General features: G+C 41.1%; 2 protein-coding genes across 2 annotated transcripts; both read right to left on the bottom strand.

Moving 5' to 3' along the window:
- Positions 1-189: 189 nt before the first annotated feature.
- On the bottom strand, positions 190-6,023 carry arhgef3l (Rho guanine nucleotide exchange factor (GEF) 3, like). Its single transcript, XM_030769181.1, has 12 exons — positions 5,983-6,023; positions 5,588-5,645; positions 4,223-4,270; positions 3,836-3,943; positions 3,064-3,228; positions 2,427-2,489; positions 2,243-2,339; positions 2,067-2,143; positions 1,579-1,836; positions 1,046-1,216; positions 618-810; positions 190-434 (listed from the first exon to the last, which is right to left on the bottom strand). Exons 1-12 carry the CDS (start codon positions 6,021-6,023, stop codon positions 190-192), a joined length of 1,524 nt encoding a protein of 507 aa, XP_030625041.1.
- A 2,073-nt stretch (positions 6,024-8,096) lies between these two features.
- On the bottom strand, positions 8,097-18,073 carry uba1 (ubiquitin-like modifier activating enzyme 1). Its single transcript, XM_030768563.1, has 25 exons — positions 17,957-18,073; positions 17,057-17,115; positions 16,725-16,893; positions 16,177-16,311; positions 15,817-15,923; positions 15,429-15,519; positions 15,094-15,226; positions 14,509-14,606; positions 14,194-14,340; positions 13,912-14,088; positions 13,487-13,594; positions 13,280-13,360; positions 12,821-12,973; positions 12,245-12,410; positions 11,816-12,012; positions 11,630-11,694; positions 10,510-10,705; positions 10,331-10,405; positions 9,919-10,108; positions 9,504-9,592; positions 9,288-9,380; positions 8,919-9,110; positions 8,721-8,822; positions 8,506-8,606; positions 8,097-8,232 (listed from the first exon to the last, which is right to left on the bottom strand). Exons 1-25 carry the CDS (start codon positions 18,071-18,073, stop codon positions 8,097-8,099), a joined length of 3,177 nt encoding a protein of 1,058 aa, XP_030624423.1.
- Positions 18,074-22,493: the final 4,420 nt, after the last annotated feature.

Below are 22,493 nucleotides of genomic sequence, written 5' to 3'. Positions count from 1 at the left end.
CTACAGTGGATTAGAGGGGGGACAGAATATGATGCTAGATCCTTTTATGGTTCCCATATGTGCAATCACAGACAAAAAAAAAAAGAAAAAAAAAAAGAAAAACCCATTCACAATCATAAAGACAAAATATGTTTGTAAGACACCACAGTTTACAGACACCACAGTACAATTAGGAGAGCCATCTGAAGACTATGTGTCTGACATATCCGCATCAGAGTTAAGGCTCAGTTCAGCAATATTACAAACGGCAGGGTCAGGGCTCATATGGGCAGAGTTCATGGACTGGCTAGTTTGAGCTTGTCTGTCACGGGATTGGACCATGGCCTGACGTAGACAGGATATCCACTGCTGCTTGTTGAAGGTGTCATTAGCTTGCAAGCTGTGTGACTGAGCCTTAGAGCGCCCCCTGCTGCTCACACGGAAACAGTTCTTCACTATGGTAGACAAGAAGACAGGCCAATTAGGAAGGTAAAAAAGGATATGGGGTAAAAAAATCACTTCTGACTGCAAAAAAGGTCATATTATTGTCAACTACAAATGATGAGAAAATTCCTCTACTTGAGGTATATGGAGAACATGAGCATTAATTCTGAAAAGCAAAAAAATACTCTTTTTACCTTTATCATTTCCAGTGAAAGCCCCACGGAAGGATCCAGAACTCACGCTCTCTCCATCAGGTAGGTCCTCCAGCAGAAGGTGAGCAGCAGGGAGGGGCTGACGGTACACCTGAAACTGGACCACTCCTTCTTTTTCCTGCACTATTGGTCGTGTCAGAACCAACACCAACTCAAATAGAAAGACATGCAGTTTCTAGAAAGAGAACAGGAGGAAGATGTATCACAGACAAAGAGAGAGAGAGAGAGAGAGAGATGTCATCCTTCATGTATAAATCCAATATAAGGGCAGTTCAATACCTCTGAAACACTTTATGAAAACTCCATTTCCCTACTATCTTGAAATTACAGTCGTGTAATTACGCAGTGTAATTCCATCTCATTCATTTTGATTATTAACCACAGGTAAAATACTTCAGATTGCATTTCACCTGTCCTTTGTTGTTCTTGAGTTCTCCATGGCAGTACAGGAATCTAGAGAGCTGGATCTCAGGAACCCTTTGACCGTCTTCTGGGTAAGATAGGCCCCGTCTATAAAACTGACACTCTGCTTCTCCTGTTTTCTGGTTTACATCGGAAATGATGGCTTGAATAATATCCATCTGTGTGTAGGAAAGAGAAAGATTGGAAAGGAGACAACAGTAGAATGGAAGACAGAAGGGAGAAGAGGCAGGAAAGAGAAAGGTGATCAAAAGAGAAAAGAAAAAACTTTGCTGTATTGATAAAGTGAAATATGCGATATATACTTAAAATACACTTTACCACATAATATAAGGACTATTATATATTGTATATATACAAAAATATAGATATTTTATAATGCAAAAAAGTAAAACACTGTCAGATGAAATTTGTTGTCACTGATAAGCTCCACCACCCTAATTTGTGTTTTCTACTTCTCAGACTTTGGAGATATCTGATGCTTTGGGACTGGTTATTTATAGAACATGTTCATTTCACTCACGGCCTGGGGCAGTGTTTCCTCATCAGGGTGATTGACTGGTGTGCTCTTCTGAATCTCCTTCAGCAGCAGAGGGTACTTTACCAGGCGGCTACGCGGCAGGTCCAGGAAGTTCCATAGATCCAGCTTCCTGCTAAATGACGATTCCTGGCACAACCTTAAGAAGTGCTCCACACGACGGTCATGTTTCTTCTGGTCCAGCAGGGCTTTAGCCCCCACCTGGTTACAGCAGTATGTGATATAAGCTTCCAGACATGGGAACTGTGGAGAGGAGAAGAGGTGACAAGATAAGTGAGAATAATACAATGTCAGATAAGGAAGAGAAAGAGAGAGAGAGAGAGCGAGAAATAGAGAGAGAGAGAGAGAGAGAGAGACAGAGACAGAGAGAACCAAGTGTACAAAATAATCTCTAGGTGAGTGTTTGTTTCCTTTTGAATACATTTCCTCTTATCTTCCCATATTTGGTATCATGGGTAACACTCAACACTCACCCATTCCAGTAAAGTTGGCCCCACCTCACCCACAGTCTTCTCTGATCCTCTCAAACCCTCAAGCCGAGCCAACAGATCTGTAATAGAAAAGAAAAGTAAAAAGAATCAAGAGGATGACTGACATACTAGCCATTCGGTGTAATGTTACATTGAGAACACATAGAGGAGATGGTTACCTTCATGGAGTGGTATTAAAGAGTCCAGAGTGCCAAATATCTGCCCCAGTTCACTCTCTGTCATGATGTCCAATTTCAACATGGGCTCATAATACACCTGTCATCAGAGCAACAACAGCAATCAGGGAGTGGATAGCGTTTGATGTTAACATTTGATGTTTACTCAACACAACCAAACACAAACCTTTTTGACTAAACTGAGGTCCTCAATCAGCTGTTTCTCTCCCTGTGTTAGTTCATATATAACCTGTTTTTGACAAAATGTGCATTAGACTCCTGATAGCATGACAGACAAAAGAAAAAACGATGCATTTATATCAAATGCTGTGATACAACATCACACAGCAAACATTACTGTATAAGTTCAAAATCACATTAAACTGATTATTTAGAAAACATAAAAGCACAAAGACAAATAAATTTCAAATGACAGACAATGAGAATGTTAACAGTAATACATGTTTGCTATATGGTGGAGCTGGTCTATGTTAACGGAAACTTAGATGCTTTGCTTGAAATAGAGAACATGGCCCCAAGTGCCAGCTCACTTCCTGTTTCACAACCACGCTAACAGGAACAATTGTGACAGCTAAAAAATGTGATTAACTGGAGTACTAACATATGAGCCGTCATTCCTCATACACATTGTCTTAATTCAACTAATTTACAAAACTTTTTTTCTGTTTCTATTTCCGCAATTCACTCTAACCTGATAACTAGGCTGTTTCAAACCAAGAGCAGAGCTTTTCATAAATCAATGCACAGACCCTATAGCCTCATCAATTTCTGTCAGACGTCAGGCCAAGAGATCTCTGCCTTACCTCCTGTCTCTTGATTTCCTTGGCACTTAGATCCTGGCTCAAAGTGTCCACTGTTTCACTCCACAGCTGGCTGTTTCGTCGCCGTGGAAACGACGAGGCTTTCTGTCGAGATCGGATGGCCATGGGGGGCATTGGCCGAGCTTCTGTCCTGAAACTGATTGACCGCTGATGTTCCCCAAGTCAACCAACAGCAAGGAGATTGGAAAATAAGAATATGAAACATCTGGGCCGTTGTGAATTGTGCTCCGCTTCACAGGTGTAAACGAGCATCTTCAATGTTACTTATTCAAGAATATCAGATAACCCCTCACGAAATTACTTAATGATTAATGTTACAATTCGGAGAAACCATAAAAACATAAACATCACTACTGCCACTGCCACGAGCATTGACACCTATTAGCATGACGCATACTTTTAACCAGAATACAGCTGAGCAAAAAGTCACACCGTGGTCAGGGTTGTGTTTTAACAAGTGCTAAGAGCTTTTACAAATAGCTTGAAGGTAACAGAAGAGAGGAAATCTACAATAAGCTCAAATTCAACTAAACTCTAATAATATCTAACATGCTCTTTTCATAGTAAGTTAGTCAGTGAGGTGCACTGAAGCAGAAAAGGTAAGTTTTGTTAGAGTGGAATGGATAAAGTGTGGTATGGAATGTATATAGCAACTCAAGACAACTAAAACAAACAAACAAAAAGGTCAATTGGAATATATATATATATATATATATATATATATATATATATATATGTACACGTGATCTGTTACCGTTATGGACTGTCCCAGGCGTTTCAGGGCAGGAGTTTTCACTGGTGTTATGATCCCAGTGTATCCAGGGCTTTTGCTCACTGGTTTAACTCTTTTATTGCAGGGCTCCTGACCGGCGAAAAGGCAACATAAAACAAGTATAAAGAACTCTAAAACAATAGTAATTAAGATGAACATTGTAGGACTACAAAGCAAGAAAAATGTTTTATACGAAGCCATGCTAACAATATTATTTTATTTTGTTCTGTTATTATATTGCTGACTTAAATCCGTCTGTGAGATCTGCTCTTGAAAAAAAAAGATAAAAATGCTTGATGAATTGATGAGAGAGAGAGAGAGAGAGAGAGAGAGAGATGGTGGGATAGATTGGGTGCAGTTTTTCTATACCTCAGAGTCCTGTCCTAGCTCACTGATGCCATCAAAATCATCCTCATCCTAAAAGAAGGAATACACACAAAGACAAAGTGTTAGTGAGAAAATTATATAATTTATATGATATTCACATGACCACAAACCATAAATCATTACATTGCCTAACATTATTTGTTCTCAGAATACACAGTTTCATTATCTCTATCGCATTCTTCCATGTTCACGCATTAAAATTTGATTTTTGGGGGGGTGGGGGGGTTGCTCATACTCATTAGATATACAGTAAATAATCTCACTGTCAGCACCAATATTTCAAATGATTTTTGAAGCAAGATTGTTAGTGTCTGACACTGGATTGGAAGGAGATAAATGGACAATAACAGTTTGCGAGAGAAAAATAAAAAGACAGAAAGATGCAGCAGACAGCATGATTGAAACAGGCAGTTTCTTGCTGGTTAAGAATGTGCTTTCCGGCATGAAACAGGAAACCGATTCGTAAAATGACAGTTACTTTCCATACAGCAAAGCCCAAATTGTTTAGTTGATACATTTCTTTGTCCTTTTTTCACTATCACACTTTTATCAATTCAGAGAATATATGTGTCCCTCTTAGTATTTTGTTATTAACATGTGTGATAGCTTTTGCAGTTTCATTTGGCTCTGAAAGACCACTGTACTCATGCAGTGTGTTACACCATCACCTGTTTCACCTCCACAGAACAGAGGTCTGCGGCCTGTTTGAGTTTCCGTTAAAAAGAAGAGAGCAGCCTCAAAAGAGAACAGAAAAAGAAGAGAAGAGAAAGGCAGGCTCAGAGCCACTTTAAAATTGGAATAGATGTTAATGATCTTGGTTGAAGTAGTAAGAAAAAAATGGAATGACAGATTCCCATTCGCTGACATTTACATGAACACCCAGAATCAAACAGCCCAGTAGAAAGTTCAAAACAGGACAGCACAAACACCACACGAAATCCCAGCATTGCCAAAAAGATACCTCAAATGTCTGTTATATGACTGATGTAAGCAAAATCATTTGAAAATGATCAGGTTGGTGCTTGGTGTTTTTCTGTATCATATGAATTTGGGCAGACACATTGCAAATATGAAATAATAGAACAAGTAAACATCTTAAAATGTGTGTCCGTTCTCATCTTTGCTGAATTCATTAGGTTCGCACACTAAAATCAGCTCACATTGTCCTCTGAGGCTCTGGCTGAACTCTCTGCATCACCGTTTGGGTCCTGTTTCCTCTTCTTCTGCTCAGAAACCCACAAAACACACTGCAAATTAGCCGAGTGTGAGCAGCAGACAGCTAAACCTGTAAAATGTTGCCCTGTAGTCTAGTCAATGTTTGATAAAAGAAGAACAAGTGTGTTTTACCCCAGCATAGTCAGAGAGGTTGGCACACGCATCTAGTCTGCCTCTTGGAATGGGAACCCTGGAAAAGTCACAAAGATTCAATCTCTAATTTGTAGATGCGAATGAACAATACCTACGTTTAATAAAATATGTAAAAATTGTTTCAAAGATAGATTAATATTGGCCTTCAGACTATTGGGGAGAACATCTCAATATGCATATCACGAACAAACTAGAGAAAAGTGACTGCAAAAGTTTGACTTGTGCGAAAAGCAATGTAAAAAACACTCAATCACATCCCTACACATGAATTGGAATTTGCTTTCAATGTCATATGATTGTACTGCCGTTCTGAGACAGTAATACAACACACTGAGGCCAGTTACGACACGAGCATGGTGGAAAAACAGCCTTACCAGGAAGGTGAAGCATCAACCTCAGTGTCTTCAGTCTCCATTTTCACAGCATCCTACACTTCATACATGATCCACATCATTTCTCAATTTTAGAATGTGAGAGTGCTGAATTACAACATCTCTTGTAATTTCACCTAAAATATTTCACCTGTCTTACCACCTCATCAAGAGACTAAGACAGAAATTTGGTACGTGCTCTCTTCCTACCCCTCCTTTCTTCCTCTTGCAGTCGCACATCTAAAAACCACATCCTGTGTGTGAAAATGTTCTTGTTTCCTGTTGTTTCACTTTGTATAGGGGAGGACAGCAAGGCAAAGCTCACTGACAAGATAGCGTTAGATCTGACTGGTCGTCTGTCTCCACCAATGGCTTCTCTTTCAGTAAGGCCATGTACGAACTGCCTAATGGAGTAAATGGAGGTGGAAGTGAAGGCTATTGATCTACTTCCCCGATTGTAAAGGCTATTACATGTCACAAAAACGTTTGACTTGAAGCTAGATTTGAATGCAGGAATGTTAAAGAATACTTTATGAAAAGGACAACATCAATTATGTAAAGTAACATTTTTCCTCGAACACAAGCCAAAACCATTTAGCTGTAAATTATGACATTACCACAGGTTTTATCGCTATGCTCAGATTGACAAGTTGTTACATTATGTTGACTCAGAGGAAGTAAATCTTGCAGTCATCAATTACCAATTAAATATTTAATGTATATGTAGTCAATTACTAATTAATATTTATATGTATATTCATATTTATATGCAGTCATCGATTACTAAGTATATATTTATATGTAATTCTCTGAAAATGGTGCAAGTACGACTGAATTTATCACTTCAAGACAAAATGTTTTAGATCTTCAATGGCACCTAGACCCTTTCAGAGACCTTCAGAGAATTAACCACATTTAGTGAAAAACAAAACAGAAAAAGAACCACAACGGCAGCAAATCTTTTACAACTTTATTCACTATCACACTAAGTGCTCCCATTACAGAGTAAAATCATTGTAAATTTTGAACTGTAATGTTTTTTCGGAGTTTAACAAAGTAGAAAGAATACAGAGTTTATGTTCTACAAGGTGTGCGCACCAGATGTCCGCCCCAAAAATAAAATAGAAAAATAAACAAAACAAACAGAAAAAAAAAAAAAAAAAACTCAAGTTATGTGCAAGTTCCCCAACCTTAACCCACAGAGAAGCCAGAGAGGTGAGGGACTTTAAACACTGGGACCGTAGGAAGGAGGGGCTTTGATGAGCCAATGCGCTCACTTTGCAGTCTGGCTTTAAGTAACACCTCGAGCAATAACAGCACTGGGTTACTTTTGACATTAAATACAGGACGTTTGAAACTGTGTCTGGGAGGACCTGCAAGTCAAGGCATTGACTGAGACAGATTTGATCAGCGATTAAATTTCCTTCACCAGTTCAAACATTTTCTCCAGTCAGGTATCTTTTCTCCTTCCCTTTCTTTTTTGGCATCGTTGAAAAGGTTACCATACTCAACTTGCTTTAAGACACTTAAAATGTAAAGCAAGACGTGGCTCACAAATGTATGATGACGGGGAGAGAGAGAGAGAGAGAGAGAGAGAGAGAGAGAGAGAGAGAGAGAGAGAGAGAGAGAGAGAGAGAGAGAGAGAGAGAAAGAGAAAATGGTGCTTGTAAAGAAAAAAAAAAACATGTTTGTCTAAAAGACAACAGCAAAGATATTTCAGTGTCAGTGTGTACTGAGGAGGGACGCAGTTTTTTTTTTTTCATGGATGCACAGGGAATTTACTCACAAAAGCTTTGCATTAATACAACCAGTTTTAATTACAGTTACAGCCATGGCTGATCAGCATGCTCCGCCATCAGACCATCCATTCTGCAGACAGGCTAAACCTGTCCAAAACTTTGGAAATTTATCAAGTACCTCAGAGACGGTTTTGTTCTCTTTTTAACTACCGCCTCATGGGCACAACTAGCCTATTAACCCCTCCCCCCGTTTTGTTTTTTTTTCTTTTGGGAATACTGTGGCTTTACCACCACTCCGAGCTCTGATTGGTTCTCACTGTCCTACGGATCCCGTGTGGCTTCCCCTCCCTGCCCCTCCACCCCTCCCCAGACGCCCTCTCAACGGATGGTGTATCTGACGTAGGGCACCTCCACGTCCTCCTCCGACAGGTCGTTGCAACAGAGCTCAAACACTAACGCCTTCACATGCTTCCCCAGCTTTTTCTTCGACACCTTCGTCACAATCTCAGTCATCCTACACACACACAAAGACAGACAGCATGTTCACCTCAGAATACAGCAGGTCTTCCTAAGACGACAAAGACATCAATCTGCACAAAGCTCAGTTCAATCCAGTATCAGATCCATTTGATTAGTTTTAATTGAACTATCCCTTAAGACTTCACAAAACTAGAAAACTAAACCACTACAGGCTTTAGAATAAGTAGTACAGCAAACCCGCCATATGATGGTATCTAATGCGAGTTTACATAAATGTGATATGGAAGGGTTGGGTGTAGATACTCACGGTAGGTCCAGTCTCTCTTTGAGCTTGGCAGCAGGCATGAAGAAGGAGTAGAGCATGGAGACACCCTGTGACAGCATAGTGATCTCCAGTTTGTGTTCATTCTGAGGGAGACAAAGACAGAGAGATTATATACAACAGTCACCACATAAAAAAATTCCAGACACACTGTAAATCAAAGATCCAGGGGAAAAGGTCACCAGGCCGGGTTAATCCACCTTAAAATAGTCCAGGAACTGTCGGAGTGTCATCTCTTCCCCATTGGGCTGCATGCCCTTCACCTCAAAGCGGTCCCACAGCGTCCAGTCAATGTCATAGTACTGTAAAGAGAGTGGTCGATTCATCACTCACAACTATCCACCACTGACCTCATCAGCTGCTGTGAAGAAACATGTTCATTGAAGGGGAACTCATACCTTGTGCTTGGGGGCAGCAATGGGTTCAGAGAAGGCAAAGAAAGGGAGGGCAAGGTTCATGAAACCGTTCTTATAGGACTCTAGTTTCTTGTGACCTTGCACGACCTTCAGCAGCTCCAGACACACCAAGCCCACCACCGCTGCCGTCGTTGTGGCGATGGCGGGAATGATCTTACCAGCTATAAGCTTGCTCTGCAATGGGTGAAAAAAAAATGTAATTAAAATCACCAGAAGGTTGTTAGAGGATAACAAAATGAAATGATACATAGTTATATGAACTTGTGAGTTTCTGTACAACATCTCATCTAATATTAGTGTCTTAATATTAGATAAGATGTTGGCACACGCTGACCCAACTAAAAGGGTCACCTTATGTCTGTCTGCAGGAGGAATGTCGTAATTCTCTGCTCTCAGATTGGATGCTGCAACAATGAAGTCCATATGGAAGTTGGTGTCGTCATCCTGGGGAAAAAGAAAAAAAAGAATAAATAAATAAATGAATGAATAAGTAAATGGAGTTTGAGTTCTTGTATGACAACAAATGCATCATATTAAAGAAAGAAAGAGCAAGTTGAAGTGTAGCACCTTCTCAAAATCAATTGGACAGAGTTTGAACTTGGACGCAGTCTCCGGTGCAGGCAGTAGTGTCTTCAGCTCCTCGAGCCTTGAGTCATCTGATCAAACACAAATATTAAGACTCATGTGTGAACATATGCCCAGATTAAGAATCATGTGTGGCCTCAACAAAATACAAAACGCTGTGTAAGCATTCACAGTGCAGATTGCAGTCTTCACTATTTTAATATCTTCATTTCAGTCACATGAAAAAACATTACTAGTACTACAGGCCAGAAATGTATCAAAGAAATTTACCAAAATTACTTAAATTGCTCAATCTGGTAAAACTGATTAACGCAAATTAAAAACAAATGCAACAACTTGCAATTTCTCACTTAGCCTGTCTAGACTGATCTGTGAACTGTCTAGTTGGCTCTCTTACCCACGGAAGCATTGGCATTCTGCAGTTCCTGGTCAGACACATGGATTTTGACTCCTGACCGGGGAGTGAACTCGGGCACTTTGATGTCCTGAAGCAGCTTGGCCACAGCTGCACGGTCAGTGGACCCAGGAAGACCATATGACTGTGCAAACAGGTTGGCAGCAGCCATAACGTAATCCATGTGCAGGTCCTATGAAACACCGGCAAAAGACACTGCTGAGAGACTTTATGGACAGCTAACCCCAATATATTAGTATGGTCAGCTACAGTTATGAGAGGATGATAACCAGGTTAGTTGGTCAAAAGCCAGCAATGGAACACTTACACAGTACTCTTCAAAAACAAGGAAAATTAGACCATAAAAAGTACTTAAAATTAACAATGCCTGTTCAGATGAGAAACAGAGACTTACATTACTAGTGCTGAACTCTAGTGGATGAGGACATCTCTTCGGACCGGACCAGAAAGGAGCCCCAGAGCTGGTGAGCTGAGGAAACGAGTGTGGGGACGAAACAAAGATGTAAATTAACACTAATAATTTCCTACCATGAGAATAAATGAAGTAAAGCTAATGGAGAGGCTGGAGCTCACCTGGTCAGGGGGGAAGTTGTGCAGTAACTGGCGGATGTTGTTACTGTACTGGCACTGCCAGTGGTTCCTTGCCCAGCTGACACAGTCCTCCCAGCTGCGTGGGCAATCCGTCACCAGGCTCTTATACACGGCCTCCAGAATCTCCAGAGGCTGAGCGCCAGGCAGCTTCAGAGTGCGCTCCATGAACTTAGGGTCACTGGACAGGTAAAGACAGTCTACGTGAACACACATCCTCTGAAACTAAGAGTGTCCAGGCAGTGAAGACAGCCTGCCCAATGAGTCATGTGTAAATCTATAAAATGTAGGGTTTCCACAGCGGACTTACATTACGTAATGACACAACTCGATGTGGGGAACTATTATGGTAATGCATGCCAGACTGGGCCTGTTATTCTTCTCCTCTCTCATTTCCCTCACTGCTGTCAGTGTAACTTCATTAGTACATCACTTCAGATTAAGCTTCCTTATGGTAAAGGATGTCTCTGCACAGAGTAATCACTGTTTCATGTTTTTCAATTATAGTTTGTGATGAGGTTAACTCACATCTAGTTTTTTGGGTTTTTTTAGTTTTTTCTGTGTGTAGTTCAGATTTTTGTATGTTTTGTATGTCCCTTGATGCTCATCTATAGGCTATTTAATTGCACAAGCGATTCATTCTGTACCATCTGAACTTGACTGCTTTAATTTATGTCCCCATACCGTGAGTATGTGATCAAACGCTTTCTAATTTACAGAAAGTGGTAATTCAGTAACTTTGTTATCTAGGAGAATTGAATTTGAAGAGTATTACTGCACAGGTTAGTTTAAGGCTACTATTTAGTATATGCCCACACAAAGGAAGAGTTATTTGGAGTAATATCTAGGTTCAGTGTTCAGTTCTGAGCTTTAAATAGGGTGCTACTAATTTTTAGCTGCATATCTACTGTGAACCACTGCCTGTAAACTTGTCTGTACTACTGGCACAATATTATGTTTGGTCATGGTTCTAGTAATTATGTTTTACAAAATGTTAATTTTTCTCTATTACCATTTTAATATCCAAGTCAAAGAGAGTCAAAATATTAAAGCCTAAAAATGTCGAAAATTTAATGCTGGGAACCAAAATCCACCCACAACTTACGTAAGGTACTGCATGGCCTCTTCTACCGGCTGCTTAAAAAGTCCCTCAAACTCATCTCGGGCCCACTGTTGAAGAAGTGCAATTATATATTACAAACTAGGTCAGCAGTTTCAATATGCACACATAGGTTAATATGTGGTTAGAGCAAAGAGGTTAAGTGTCTGCGCGTGTGTGTGCACGTCTGACCTGCAGGGTGTGTTCGATGGCGTTGGGGAAGTTTTTGAGGGTGCAGATAGGGATGGACTTCTCAGGGGGGTCCTGACTGGAGCTGTAGGACTCAGTGACAAAGGGAATGACCACCTGGACGTTCCCTTTAGTGCCCAGAGTGCCAGACTCCAGCAGAGGCTTACGATAGTATACACACCTCCGGTCCATGTACATGCCTGACAAAGACAGAACAGCCCAAATAAATTAAAAAAAAAAAAAAAAAAAAGAACATGACATTGTTCTTTTCACCATCTTGCAACATAAACCATGAAGGTCTATTGTGAAAACAGTGATGCATCATTCTGAATTAGCCTTCTTAAAATAAGACTGTAAGCGACTGTATGAGTTCAGTCATACACGCAGTGTTCACAGTGTCCAGGCGCTCTCTGTCCTCCAGCTGTCACTTACGTGCATCCACATTGTCCAGTGCGTTGGCCACTCCATCCAGGGCCTCGAAAAAGTCATCATCGTAAATCCTCTCCGTGTCTGGGCCCACTCGGTTCTGATGGCCTGTGATCCGGATGGATGGGTTCATCTGCTTCACTGCAGCGGCAGCAGTCTCGCTCTTCATCTTCTGCTCAAGGTAAGAGGGGAGAGGAAGGCTCAACCACCAGGACCACAATGAGAGTTACAGGATTAAAATCGCAAAATAGTATTCCATTTGAAACTCCCATCTTTCCTATATTTAAGTAGGAAACATTATAATATTGGCAGCTATTACTTGAAGGAAAAAAAATCTAAATTCAAACTCTTCAATACTCAAACTTGTGAATTAAACTAATTCATGGATGTTTGGCATTCTGTCTGTAAAACAGACTAAGGACACCACAACAATGTTGAAATATGGCTTCTGCTTGAACCCATGGAGGCCTGATTACGGCTGATGGTTAGCATTAGCCCTGCTATGAAAACTGACACTGATTGGCAGCACACAGGCTCAAAGCAGTTATTACTGCTTATGCCAAAACATTTCCACTCCCTCACCGTGACATCCCATGGTCTGAACAGGAACTGCCGGTTGAGATTAGATTTCTCAATGGTGTCCATATCAGTGACAATGACTTCTCCATCCCCGCTGGCCAGACCCATCATGGCAAAATTCTTCAGCAGCTCACAGCCAATTGCCCCTGCTCCAACCTAAGACAGACAGCCACAGAAGGACTGTTTTCCCCTGCATCTCTCATTTCAATTTAGAATACAGCGCTAAGAATACTTAGCACACAGGCTAGTCTAATTAGTCTAATTACAGCCTGGCTGATCCTTAGAACAGACATTGTGCTGGCACACTGAGCATCTGCCATGGGCAAACTACAACATTAAAGAGGCTTGTGTAACCAACACAGTTACCAAAGAATTTAACACATTAGATAAGACTGCAGCGAAGGTAAAAACCGCCTGCTTCAGACTCCAAAGTTCACTGGATGGCTACTTTTGGAAGCTTACTAGAAAGTAGCGCTGCTTAGCCAACTGTTCCTGGAGTTTTGACCCAAAGACTGCAACTTGTCCATCATATCGACAGTTCCTCTGCAAAAATAAAAAAGAAGGGATTGATACAGAGATTATGTTGCTGAAAAGGGATCAACAGAGGTTAATTATGAGGAATACTGATTAAAAACTTCAGAGTGTAAAGGTGACAGTACGGACACTTACAGGTGCACACTCCTCCTCTGTAGGAACAGCTCCATCAGCTTCAGGAAGGCACTCCAACGCATCAAAATATAGCCACTGCATCACAGGCATAAACTTCCCAGTGCAGGCCTGCAATATACAAAGACTGGGATGTAAGACAACCACAACAACGCAAAGATACAATTTACTCTTCATAGCTTTACTTTAGACAACATGGTTTAAAAAAAAACAAACAAACCAAAAAAACAAACTTAGAGCATAACAAGCCAGTGCAAGTCAACCATAAATCCGCTAGTACCAGTCAAACCACATAATAACATTCCATGGGATTTCAACATATGCTGATTTCTAGTATGTATACAGCATGTGCTTCTCTCTCCAGGCAAAACCTGGAGCCCTGCAGAGATCTCTGTGAGGTCAGAGAGGATGATGGGAGGCATTATTACCTTCATAACCTCCTGAGCAGCCAGCCCACCAATGAATGCGTTGACAGGTGCCAGATCACCGGCGGCAACAAAGGCTAACTTTTTGAGCACAGCCTCGTCCAGCTGCTCCTGTTTGGCCGCTCCAGACTGTCCTGCATTCACCTCGCCAGCCAGAGACACCAGCTCATCTGCATCTGACTGTAAATCAGTAAACAAAGCAAAACATTTCAAACCCTGTCAGCAAACAACGAGGAACTATCTATACTCTGCTAAGACCTCAGCAGAAGTATTCAGGACTATTACCTGATTCCAGGGCTTTGGAAGACGGCTGTGTTTCTTCTCAAAGGCATGCAGAGCTTGGAAGCCCACATGCAGCTGGCCTGGTCGATCAAACTTGGCAAAGTCAGTGAGCAGGAACTCTGGTTCGGACATGGATGCTGACAGTGATTTCTGCAAAGCGGTGGTAAACAATGACACATTGGTCCTTTGTAATGAGTGTCTTTCATTGTGGCAGGGAAAAAAAAAAAACAGTCCAAACCACCTTAAGAAAAAAACACCTGGTGAAACGGCTTCAAATGATTGAGAGAATACAAGTCACTTAGGACAGGTCTGACTTACAAAAGTGATCTTCTTGGGCATCTTGACTTGAGATACAATTCCCCCTCTTACATAGTCAGAGAAGGAGCTGGTGTCACAGATACTAAAGGTGTAAGGACCTAAAAAGACAAGTACCTTGTTGTAAAGCATTTTCTTTAAAAGAGTGGACAAATTAAATTTTTTACACACACAAGTATCTCTAAGCGAGTCGTATATAGCTGACATTAACATCCAGCAGCGTGAAATTTCAGGAAATTCTATTGAACTGCATGATGCGATTTAATCTGTCCATAAAGAAGCCCACTGGGGAGAAAACGTCTTATGGACAATATCTCTCCTCTAGATTACAACAGAGTCATGACTGTAATAAACTGACAGTACAACAGCTGTGTCACCACAAGGCCTTGAGAAGAATTAGAATCCACTCAACCGAGTAACAGCGCCTCTGGGGAGGTACCCCTATGCACTCAGTACTACTTTCCAGCTGCAGAAATCAAATAACAGGCCTGAATTCTATGCAATCCACATTAACTCTATGTCTAACTGAAGTATCAAGATTTTTTCTGAATATAAATGAGACATAGCAATTAATGATACAAGACTCACCCAAGGCCTTGATTTCTACTGGCTGGCACCCATTGAGCTCTGTCATGCCCTGCACTTCTGTGAAAGTAACATAGTCTCCTGTCTCAAAGCCATGCCGGGCCTCATCCAGACAGGTCACCACACCAGGGCTGTCCTGTAAGCAGAGCACAACAACTTTAACTTTACACGCATTCAGACTGAGCAGACTCAACACAGGTCATAACATTGGTAACTGATTTCAATGACACCCCAGCTATGATATGGACAATGCTGTTGAGTGCTACTTCTGCGCTGTCTTTTACATATATTATGTCATAATAAACAGAAACCACAATTTAAAGCATGGCACTCGTCACCTTGGTGATCATGGAGATCATGGCGCTCAAGGGCTGCTCTCCGTTTGTGTCATACACCATCATTTCCTCTCCAAAATCACAGAACAATTGCCTATTTGACAACACCACAGTTACAAATACAGCAACATTTCTACAATTTATTAATATAATTACGCACGTGAAATACTCCTGAGTTAGATGCTACACCAGAAAAAACACAATGTGTAGCATGCAGTATCACACAGAAAATTAGTATATTCAATTCAATTCAAATATTCAATTAGTACATATTGACTATTCATTTTGGTCATCAGTGACCGGCGAGTTCTTAAGGCATTTTCACCGTGGGTTTTTTTTTTTTTGGTCTTACGGCATTTTCAACATGTCTTCTTCTTGCCCTTCCACTCACCCAAACAGCCCACGAGTATCTGCAATGATCAGCTTGATACCCTTGCTGTGGCAGAAGTCGCCAATACGGATCTGCTCATCAAGACTGGAGTTGGTCAGCACAACCACCTGTATCAGTCCACACAAGGATGTTAAATACACCACAGTCCCCACAGTACACCACAAACCACACATGCACGCACACACACACACACACACACACACACACACAAAACCCCCCTTAGTACTTTAAACTGTCACATTTAACAAAAGAAACAAAAAAAACTGCAGGTACTAAACACATCAATGGCAATGTCGAAGGATAAAAACTTACATTTGGCAGTTAAAAAATATCCACCAAACAGGAGGAGAGTGCACTCACCTGAAACTGGGTCAGGTAGTCATTGGTGAGAGGGCCGGTGTAGGAGGACACGGGGACATAGCTATTGAGCTCGGCCAGGCGCCCCTGACTGACTTCCGCGCGGCTCTTGCCCAGGTCTTCCTCGCGCAGATAAAACTGGAGCATACGAAGACACACACATGAGTTTTGTGTCTCACTTCTGCGGTTTTCCCTTGTCTCCATACACTCATTATGGCTCGCTTTAATGAAGGATAGGCAGCTTCTGCCATATGCACCAGGACCTGTGCTATGCCTTCCAGAAACTAGGTCACAGAACAGTAAACGCATATCATGCCTTTAACATTGTCATCAAAAACTCAAACTATCTAAAATAAATGACTACATTTAACAAAGACACACTGCATCCTGTTTTGCTGCTGCTTTAGCATTTTCCAATATGTCATCTGTAACACTTTATTCATAAAGTGCTTGGCTCTAAAACTGTGCCCTAATTAAAAGTGACACGCTAGCACAACTGGTGTGAACAATGAACTCTATAGCAAACAACACAGTAGCATGTGACCTCTGACCTGTGAGGACAGATCCCTCCACTCGGCCACACCCTGGTCATGAATGGTGACGCTCTTAACTCCACCCAGGATAACATTTTTGGCAATCTCCACGCCAAGACCACGCAGCCCTGAGATCAGCACGTTAGAGCTCTGCATGCGTTTCATGGCATCATGTCCCAGCACATACCTGCAGAACACCACTCTATTTTAATCTCTTTCTCACATAAGTGCACTTTAACACACAGGTCCACTGCATACTGCCCATTTTTGGGTAATCTAAAGAATGCGCTATGAAAACAAGTACAGGGCACTGAGCAGAAGATTGAGAGTGAGAGAAAATCAGAACTTACAGTTGTCTGGAGTACAGGCCCTCATCGATCTCAGCATCATTGCCATTCTTAGCCATGCCCTAAGAAAACCAACAAAAAAAGCAGGTCATTCACTATACACAATAGTTCTCATGTATACACACGCTCTCTCTCTCTCTCTCTCTCTCTATATATATATATATATACACACATATACATGCACACACACACTTTTTTTTTTTTTACACACAGCATATAACGCACTTAAGCACTCTCACAAGTATAGTCTGATATAGTATCTCAACATATGGTATCTATTTCATCCATAACTGGATTTAGGACATGAGAGTAAATGTATGATTAAAAAAAAATTTAAAGCAAAAACCCAGCACTGCCTGAATTCAAAACTGGGAGCAATTTTGTTCTAGTACAAGCAGTGACAAGCCACTCCCAACCTACTACTGCTCATGGGAAAAGAAACTCAAGAGAGTTTCACTTCTTATTGGTAGTGTGGAAAAACAGACTTATTTTACATCAACAAATAGATGGCTATGCTATGGCTACATAGTTCGAATCATATGGCCATACCCTGTCCCTCACTATGTCTGAGAGCAAAAATAGTAGTAATAGTGGTATCTGTGGCATGTGTTGGACTATACTGCTGATAAAGCATCTAGAACCCAACACAAATGATAACGTGTCTTGGAAAAAAATTGTCACATGGTTTTACTCATTCTGGGTGAAGATAATTAAAGGTAATTAAATATTCATCAAGCAACACAACCAGGCACTTGGTGATGTTAATTCACACTGAAGTAATTTCATATACCTGTACATAACAATTCACTTTACATTGATGTTAACATGGGAGTTCTTTTAATTTAGCATGGGTATTAGTGTCCCGTACAAATCTTTTTGGCTGTGTGTGTTGTGCTGTCTTACGTTAGCTGGTGCGTGGGACAGTTGGGTTCTGACAGAGTTAGAGGAGGAGCAGTGGGATCCCGTCTTCGTCTCTGATCCTGACAAGCGACGTTTCTTGGACAGCGGCGAGCTGGACATCTAGAGAGAGCACCCGGTACACTCAAGTAACTCAAGCAACATAAAGCACTCCCTTATTAACGAGCAAACATATTTCATTATGCTTAGACTCTGAGGAGAGAAAAGCATAACACTTCAGACACTCAAGCAGAGGCAGCATGTGCCAATTCGCCAAAAAATACTATTCAGCCATGCGCCTTGAGGCACTCTCTTATCATGACGACCTGTGAGCCAAGGTTGGTCGATCAACGTGGACTTGACAAACTACATCCCAAAGAAGAATCTCGTATATACACACTACATTTCAAGAGGAAACAATTACAAGAAAAGTGGAAAATAACACAAACGTGCAAAGATTTTAAAATGGACAAATGTACCACAAGTTTAAAAATTACAGCTTTTAAAAATAATAAATTGACAGTTCAGTGCTTCAGCACTGGACAGTTCCTTTGAATAACACACTACTATTGGATGATGTTAATGCAACGCACTATCATAACAAAAGGTTATGAAACAGACATGACACAAGGAAAAAAAAAAGTTATAAATGAAATAGTAAGGACAGTGGATCCCACTTCTTTAAAACACTAAATACATAAAAGGTTAGACTATTAAGATGTCAAGCTAATCACACAAGTTCTCAGTAGGCTTGCCAATAAGATGAAAAAAGGAAGAAGAGAGTTACTCTTATTTTAACAGCACACTTCCCACAACTGTAAGAAATGTGTACTGTCGGGGTGCCAAGCCGTGTGTCATTTCGCGATATGAGCGTGAATGTTTCGTCTTTGGATTATTCAGTAAACACACTTAAGACCTTCAAAATTTGTGAAAAGGCATAGTAGTCGGATGAAGAGATTTTTTTAATCAACGGTAAACTGACAAATTCCGTACATTTTTTAAACTCCGCCAGATTAAAATTAAATGCAAAGAGTCAGATACTTCTACCATGTCAAACAAGAATTATGCCATGGCACGAATAAACCTGCATTCTGTCGCAAGATGCTGTTAACTTGGCTTACTATAAATAGCACGCGGACAGAAACGTTTTGTGCGCTCAACACCGACTGAGGCTCGTGCATTATCCCTTAACAAAAACGCTGATTCATTAAAACTGAACTGCAGTGTGGCTTGCGTTACTTTACAATAACTCGCTCTGTTCTGTTTGAACTAAACTCGTAAGATTACAACAACCGAGATGAACATTATAAAACACGAGCATGTTACACTGACATAATTAGACATCACGATTTAACCGCACTAAATGGATGCCTTCTTGTACGTTGCATGGACTACATCGACCGCCACCCTGCAATGTCCGCGATACACACGCGCAATTTTCACCACCTCCTGGATGAGTCGAAAACCATTCATTATTTCACATTCACATTTGCTGTTAAGAATGTCACTGCTTGTAATGGTAAGCAGGGATTTATCTGTGTTTATATATGTATTTTGACACGCTCACACAGACCCTAGCAGGCCGCGAAATCAAAAATTTTGACAAACCTGTGGATCAGGTGGGAAATACCGCATCCCGGTCTGTGTAAACCATAAGAGAGAGCTTGATTAACCCAGAATATATCTGCCAATCCTCCCCAAAGTCGCGACAAAAGTGTGGGAATAAGGAGCACTGGTGTACTGACGTCATGTTGCAAACCGACATCTCATTAAAACGAAACTGAGTTTAGCTCACTGCCCTGGTTAAGGGTAAAACTAAAAAAAAAAAATCATTATCATTAGGGGAAATGAAACTGAAATGTGATAAGAAAATATTCTGCATGCCATTAACTCAATCTATTTTGAGTAAATTAACCGACAGCCTATCTTGTGAATTTACGACAAATACTTCCTTGATAATCAATGAGCCAACTAATCTCCATGCCGTGATTAAAAAAAAAATCACCAACAAGACAGTGAAGCAAAATTTAAGTGGGCCGGGTGCCATTAATTAGATTCATGTTGTTGTATCTTGGACTATTTTGCTTAAAAAAGACTTCGGACAAATCCTGTTTGTGAACAAGAGACCGTATAAGTTCTCGTTAGTAATAGCCTAAAGACTGGCTTTCTGACTCTCAAATGGGGCCTAGCTAACTTACAGTGCCTCTGTGAGTTAGCATAGCAACACTGCTACACTCTCCATGAACGCCGCTAAACCGACAAAAAAGCAATAAGTGCCGGTTGTCCGGGTTTATATAGGTGATGAGTGAGCACGAAACATCACCAAATACCCATATCTATGAAGAACTTAATTACAAGTAGCTTGCCGTCCAACTGCAAGCTTAAATGTGAAGCCACCATACTAGCTAGTGGAGTTCAATGGTTTCTGTCTTACCAATAATCCTTCTCTGTCCACTCTCAGTGTCAGCAAACCGCTCCTCGTGCCTATCAAACTTCAACGATGATCAAGATGACTGTTTTAGTTGTTTTTGAAAAGAGAAACAGAAGCGCTAAAAGCACAACTAAGCACTGCCTTTCGCCTGAGATGCTATGCGAAAGAAGCCCTCTTACTATACTGTTGAGTCACTGTATCGCCTGTTCTACGCCTCGCTTTAATCGCTTTCCTGGTTTTGCATGAGCAGACGGAACAAAACCAAGATGGCAGCTATCGCACAGGGGCGGAGATACTGAAATATTCAACAGGAAAGGGTGGACTCAATGCGCCTCCGATCTACTCCCTCGCTCATTGGCTTTTCCTTCATGAAATTGCGGAAACATCCGCCCTGTTGCAAGTCTGTTCTCAACGTGCCAGTAAGATGATCTCTACATGTACAGTCTTCCAGTGGAACAGTACGGAGCACCCTGTTTCGTACAGGCTGTAATTATTGCCAAAACGTGTCTTGTCAGAACTTTCCTGTCTGAATGCATAAAACACCTAGCCAGGTTGATAAAATACTTTTTATGTAGGAATCGTTCCTTTAGTGCCAAACTGGATGAAGCAAAGTTCTCAGAACCACGAGCAACAAAACGATCGACAGGCTTTGGGTCGCAAATCCGCTATTGACAAACAGATCATAACTGTGAACATTTAAGAATAGGGGAGAGAAGAGAGACGTCAAGTATCCCACAGGTGTTTTCCAAGAATTTCTGAACAACGCACATTTTCCAGCTCACACCAACTACAATACATTTTACTGTAACTGCGCAATTACAAAATGGTGATGGATGAAAACGGTTTTGTTCATAGTAAGAGCAATTTACGTGACTGCAGGAGAGCTACAAACACAAGTGCACTACGCCACTATCTTATGCCCTTTGTTTTACTGGGGGCTTACGTATTGACAGCCACCTAGGGAAAAGGCTATTTTGGTTTGATGTAGTTTTGGCTAATTAAATACACATCGCAGTTACAAGCAAGTTAATGCGTGGAGCAGCCACAGAGAATATGACGACTCAGTCTGGTTGAATGAGACCTGTCTAATGGCTAAATTGGCAGAGCTTCTTGAAAAGCTGTAATCACTAATCACTGCACATTTAACATTCTGGGGGTTATTTAAGAGTGGAATGTAATTTTCATTCCGTAGATGAAAGTCAACAACCACATTAACCAAGAATTCCTTATAGTGCGGAAGGAGCCAGAATCAGGATAAGTTAGATCACACAAGATATGACCATTTCTAAGACCGGATAAAAAAGGAATTGAATTGTGCGCCAAGGCTACGATTAAATTACAACTGTCTGTGTAGGTAACATGTATTCTTACACACAGAATTCCGTATAAAATATAGTACGTAGAGAACATCAGAACAGATGCCACCAGGGATACACCATTCACTGCCAAGGAGTTTGTTGATAAGTGCATGTTTGCATGTTTACAATAGTTCACCCTGGTGCACTGCCACAGTAGAGAGGAATTCTAATTCTATTACTGATTTCTAAGTCTCCATGCAACAAGGGTCACGTGCGTCTCTACTTGCAATGGTCACTCACGTAAAAAAGATGTCCATGCGAACGTTGTAGATCTAATTGGTAGAACAGTAAGTATAGTTATTGCCCTCATTGATAGTACAGCACAGAATAGTTAGAGGAAAGCAGTCTCTTAAGAGCGTTGGGGGAGGGGGTGATACCTTGTGACAAAGGCCCGAGTGGGCCGCTTTTTCTTAGGTGTAGGGATATATGAAGGCCAGTTTACGTAGTCACATCCTTGCATGATGCTGCTGTGTTAAAATTATTAAAAAGTTAAGAATATTTTGCAAGGTTCCTGCATCGCATCTCTTTCTACGTTCCGTCTGAACAGTCCAGACACCTGCGCCTCAGTGCTTTCAGATCTACCCAGTTTGAGCTCAACACCAGTTTACTAGCGGACTGGTCAACTTGCCAACTATGATTCATGTGTAGCAGTATGCTAACTCAGTCGCTACCCATAATAGATCCCAGAAGCTCTAACTAGCTTCAGTTAGCTCGCGATTCATCTCAAAGCACTGGATACAATCAGGAGGACAGG

This window comes from Chanos chanos, chromosome 3, assembly GCF_902362185.1.
Source record: "Chanos chanos chromosome 3, fChaCha1.1, whole genome shotgun sequence".
Classification (NCBI taxonomy): Eukaryota; Metazoa; Chordata; class Actinopteri; order Gonorynchiformes; family Chanidae; genus Chanos; species Chanos chanos.
Note: the sequence above shows the minus strand (reverse complement) of the source record. Positions and strands in the feature narration are given on the sequence as shown.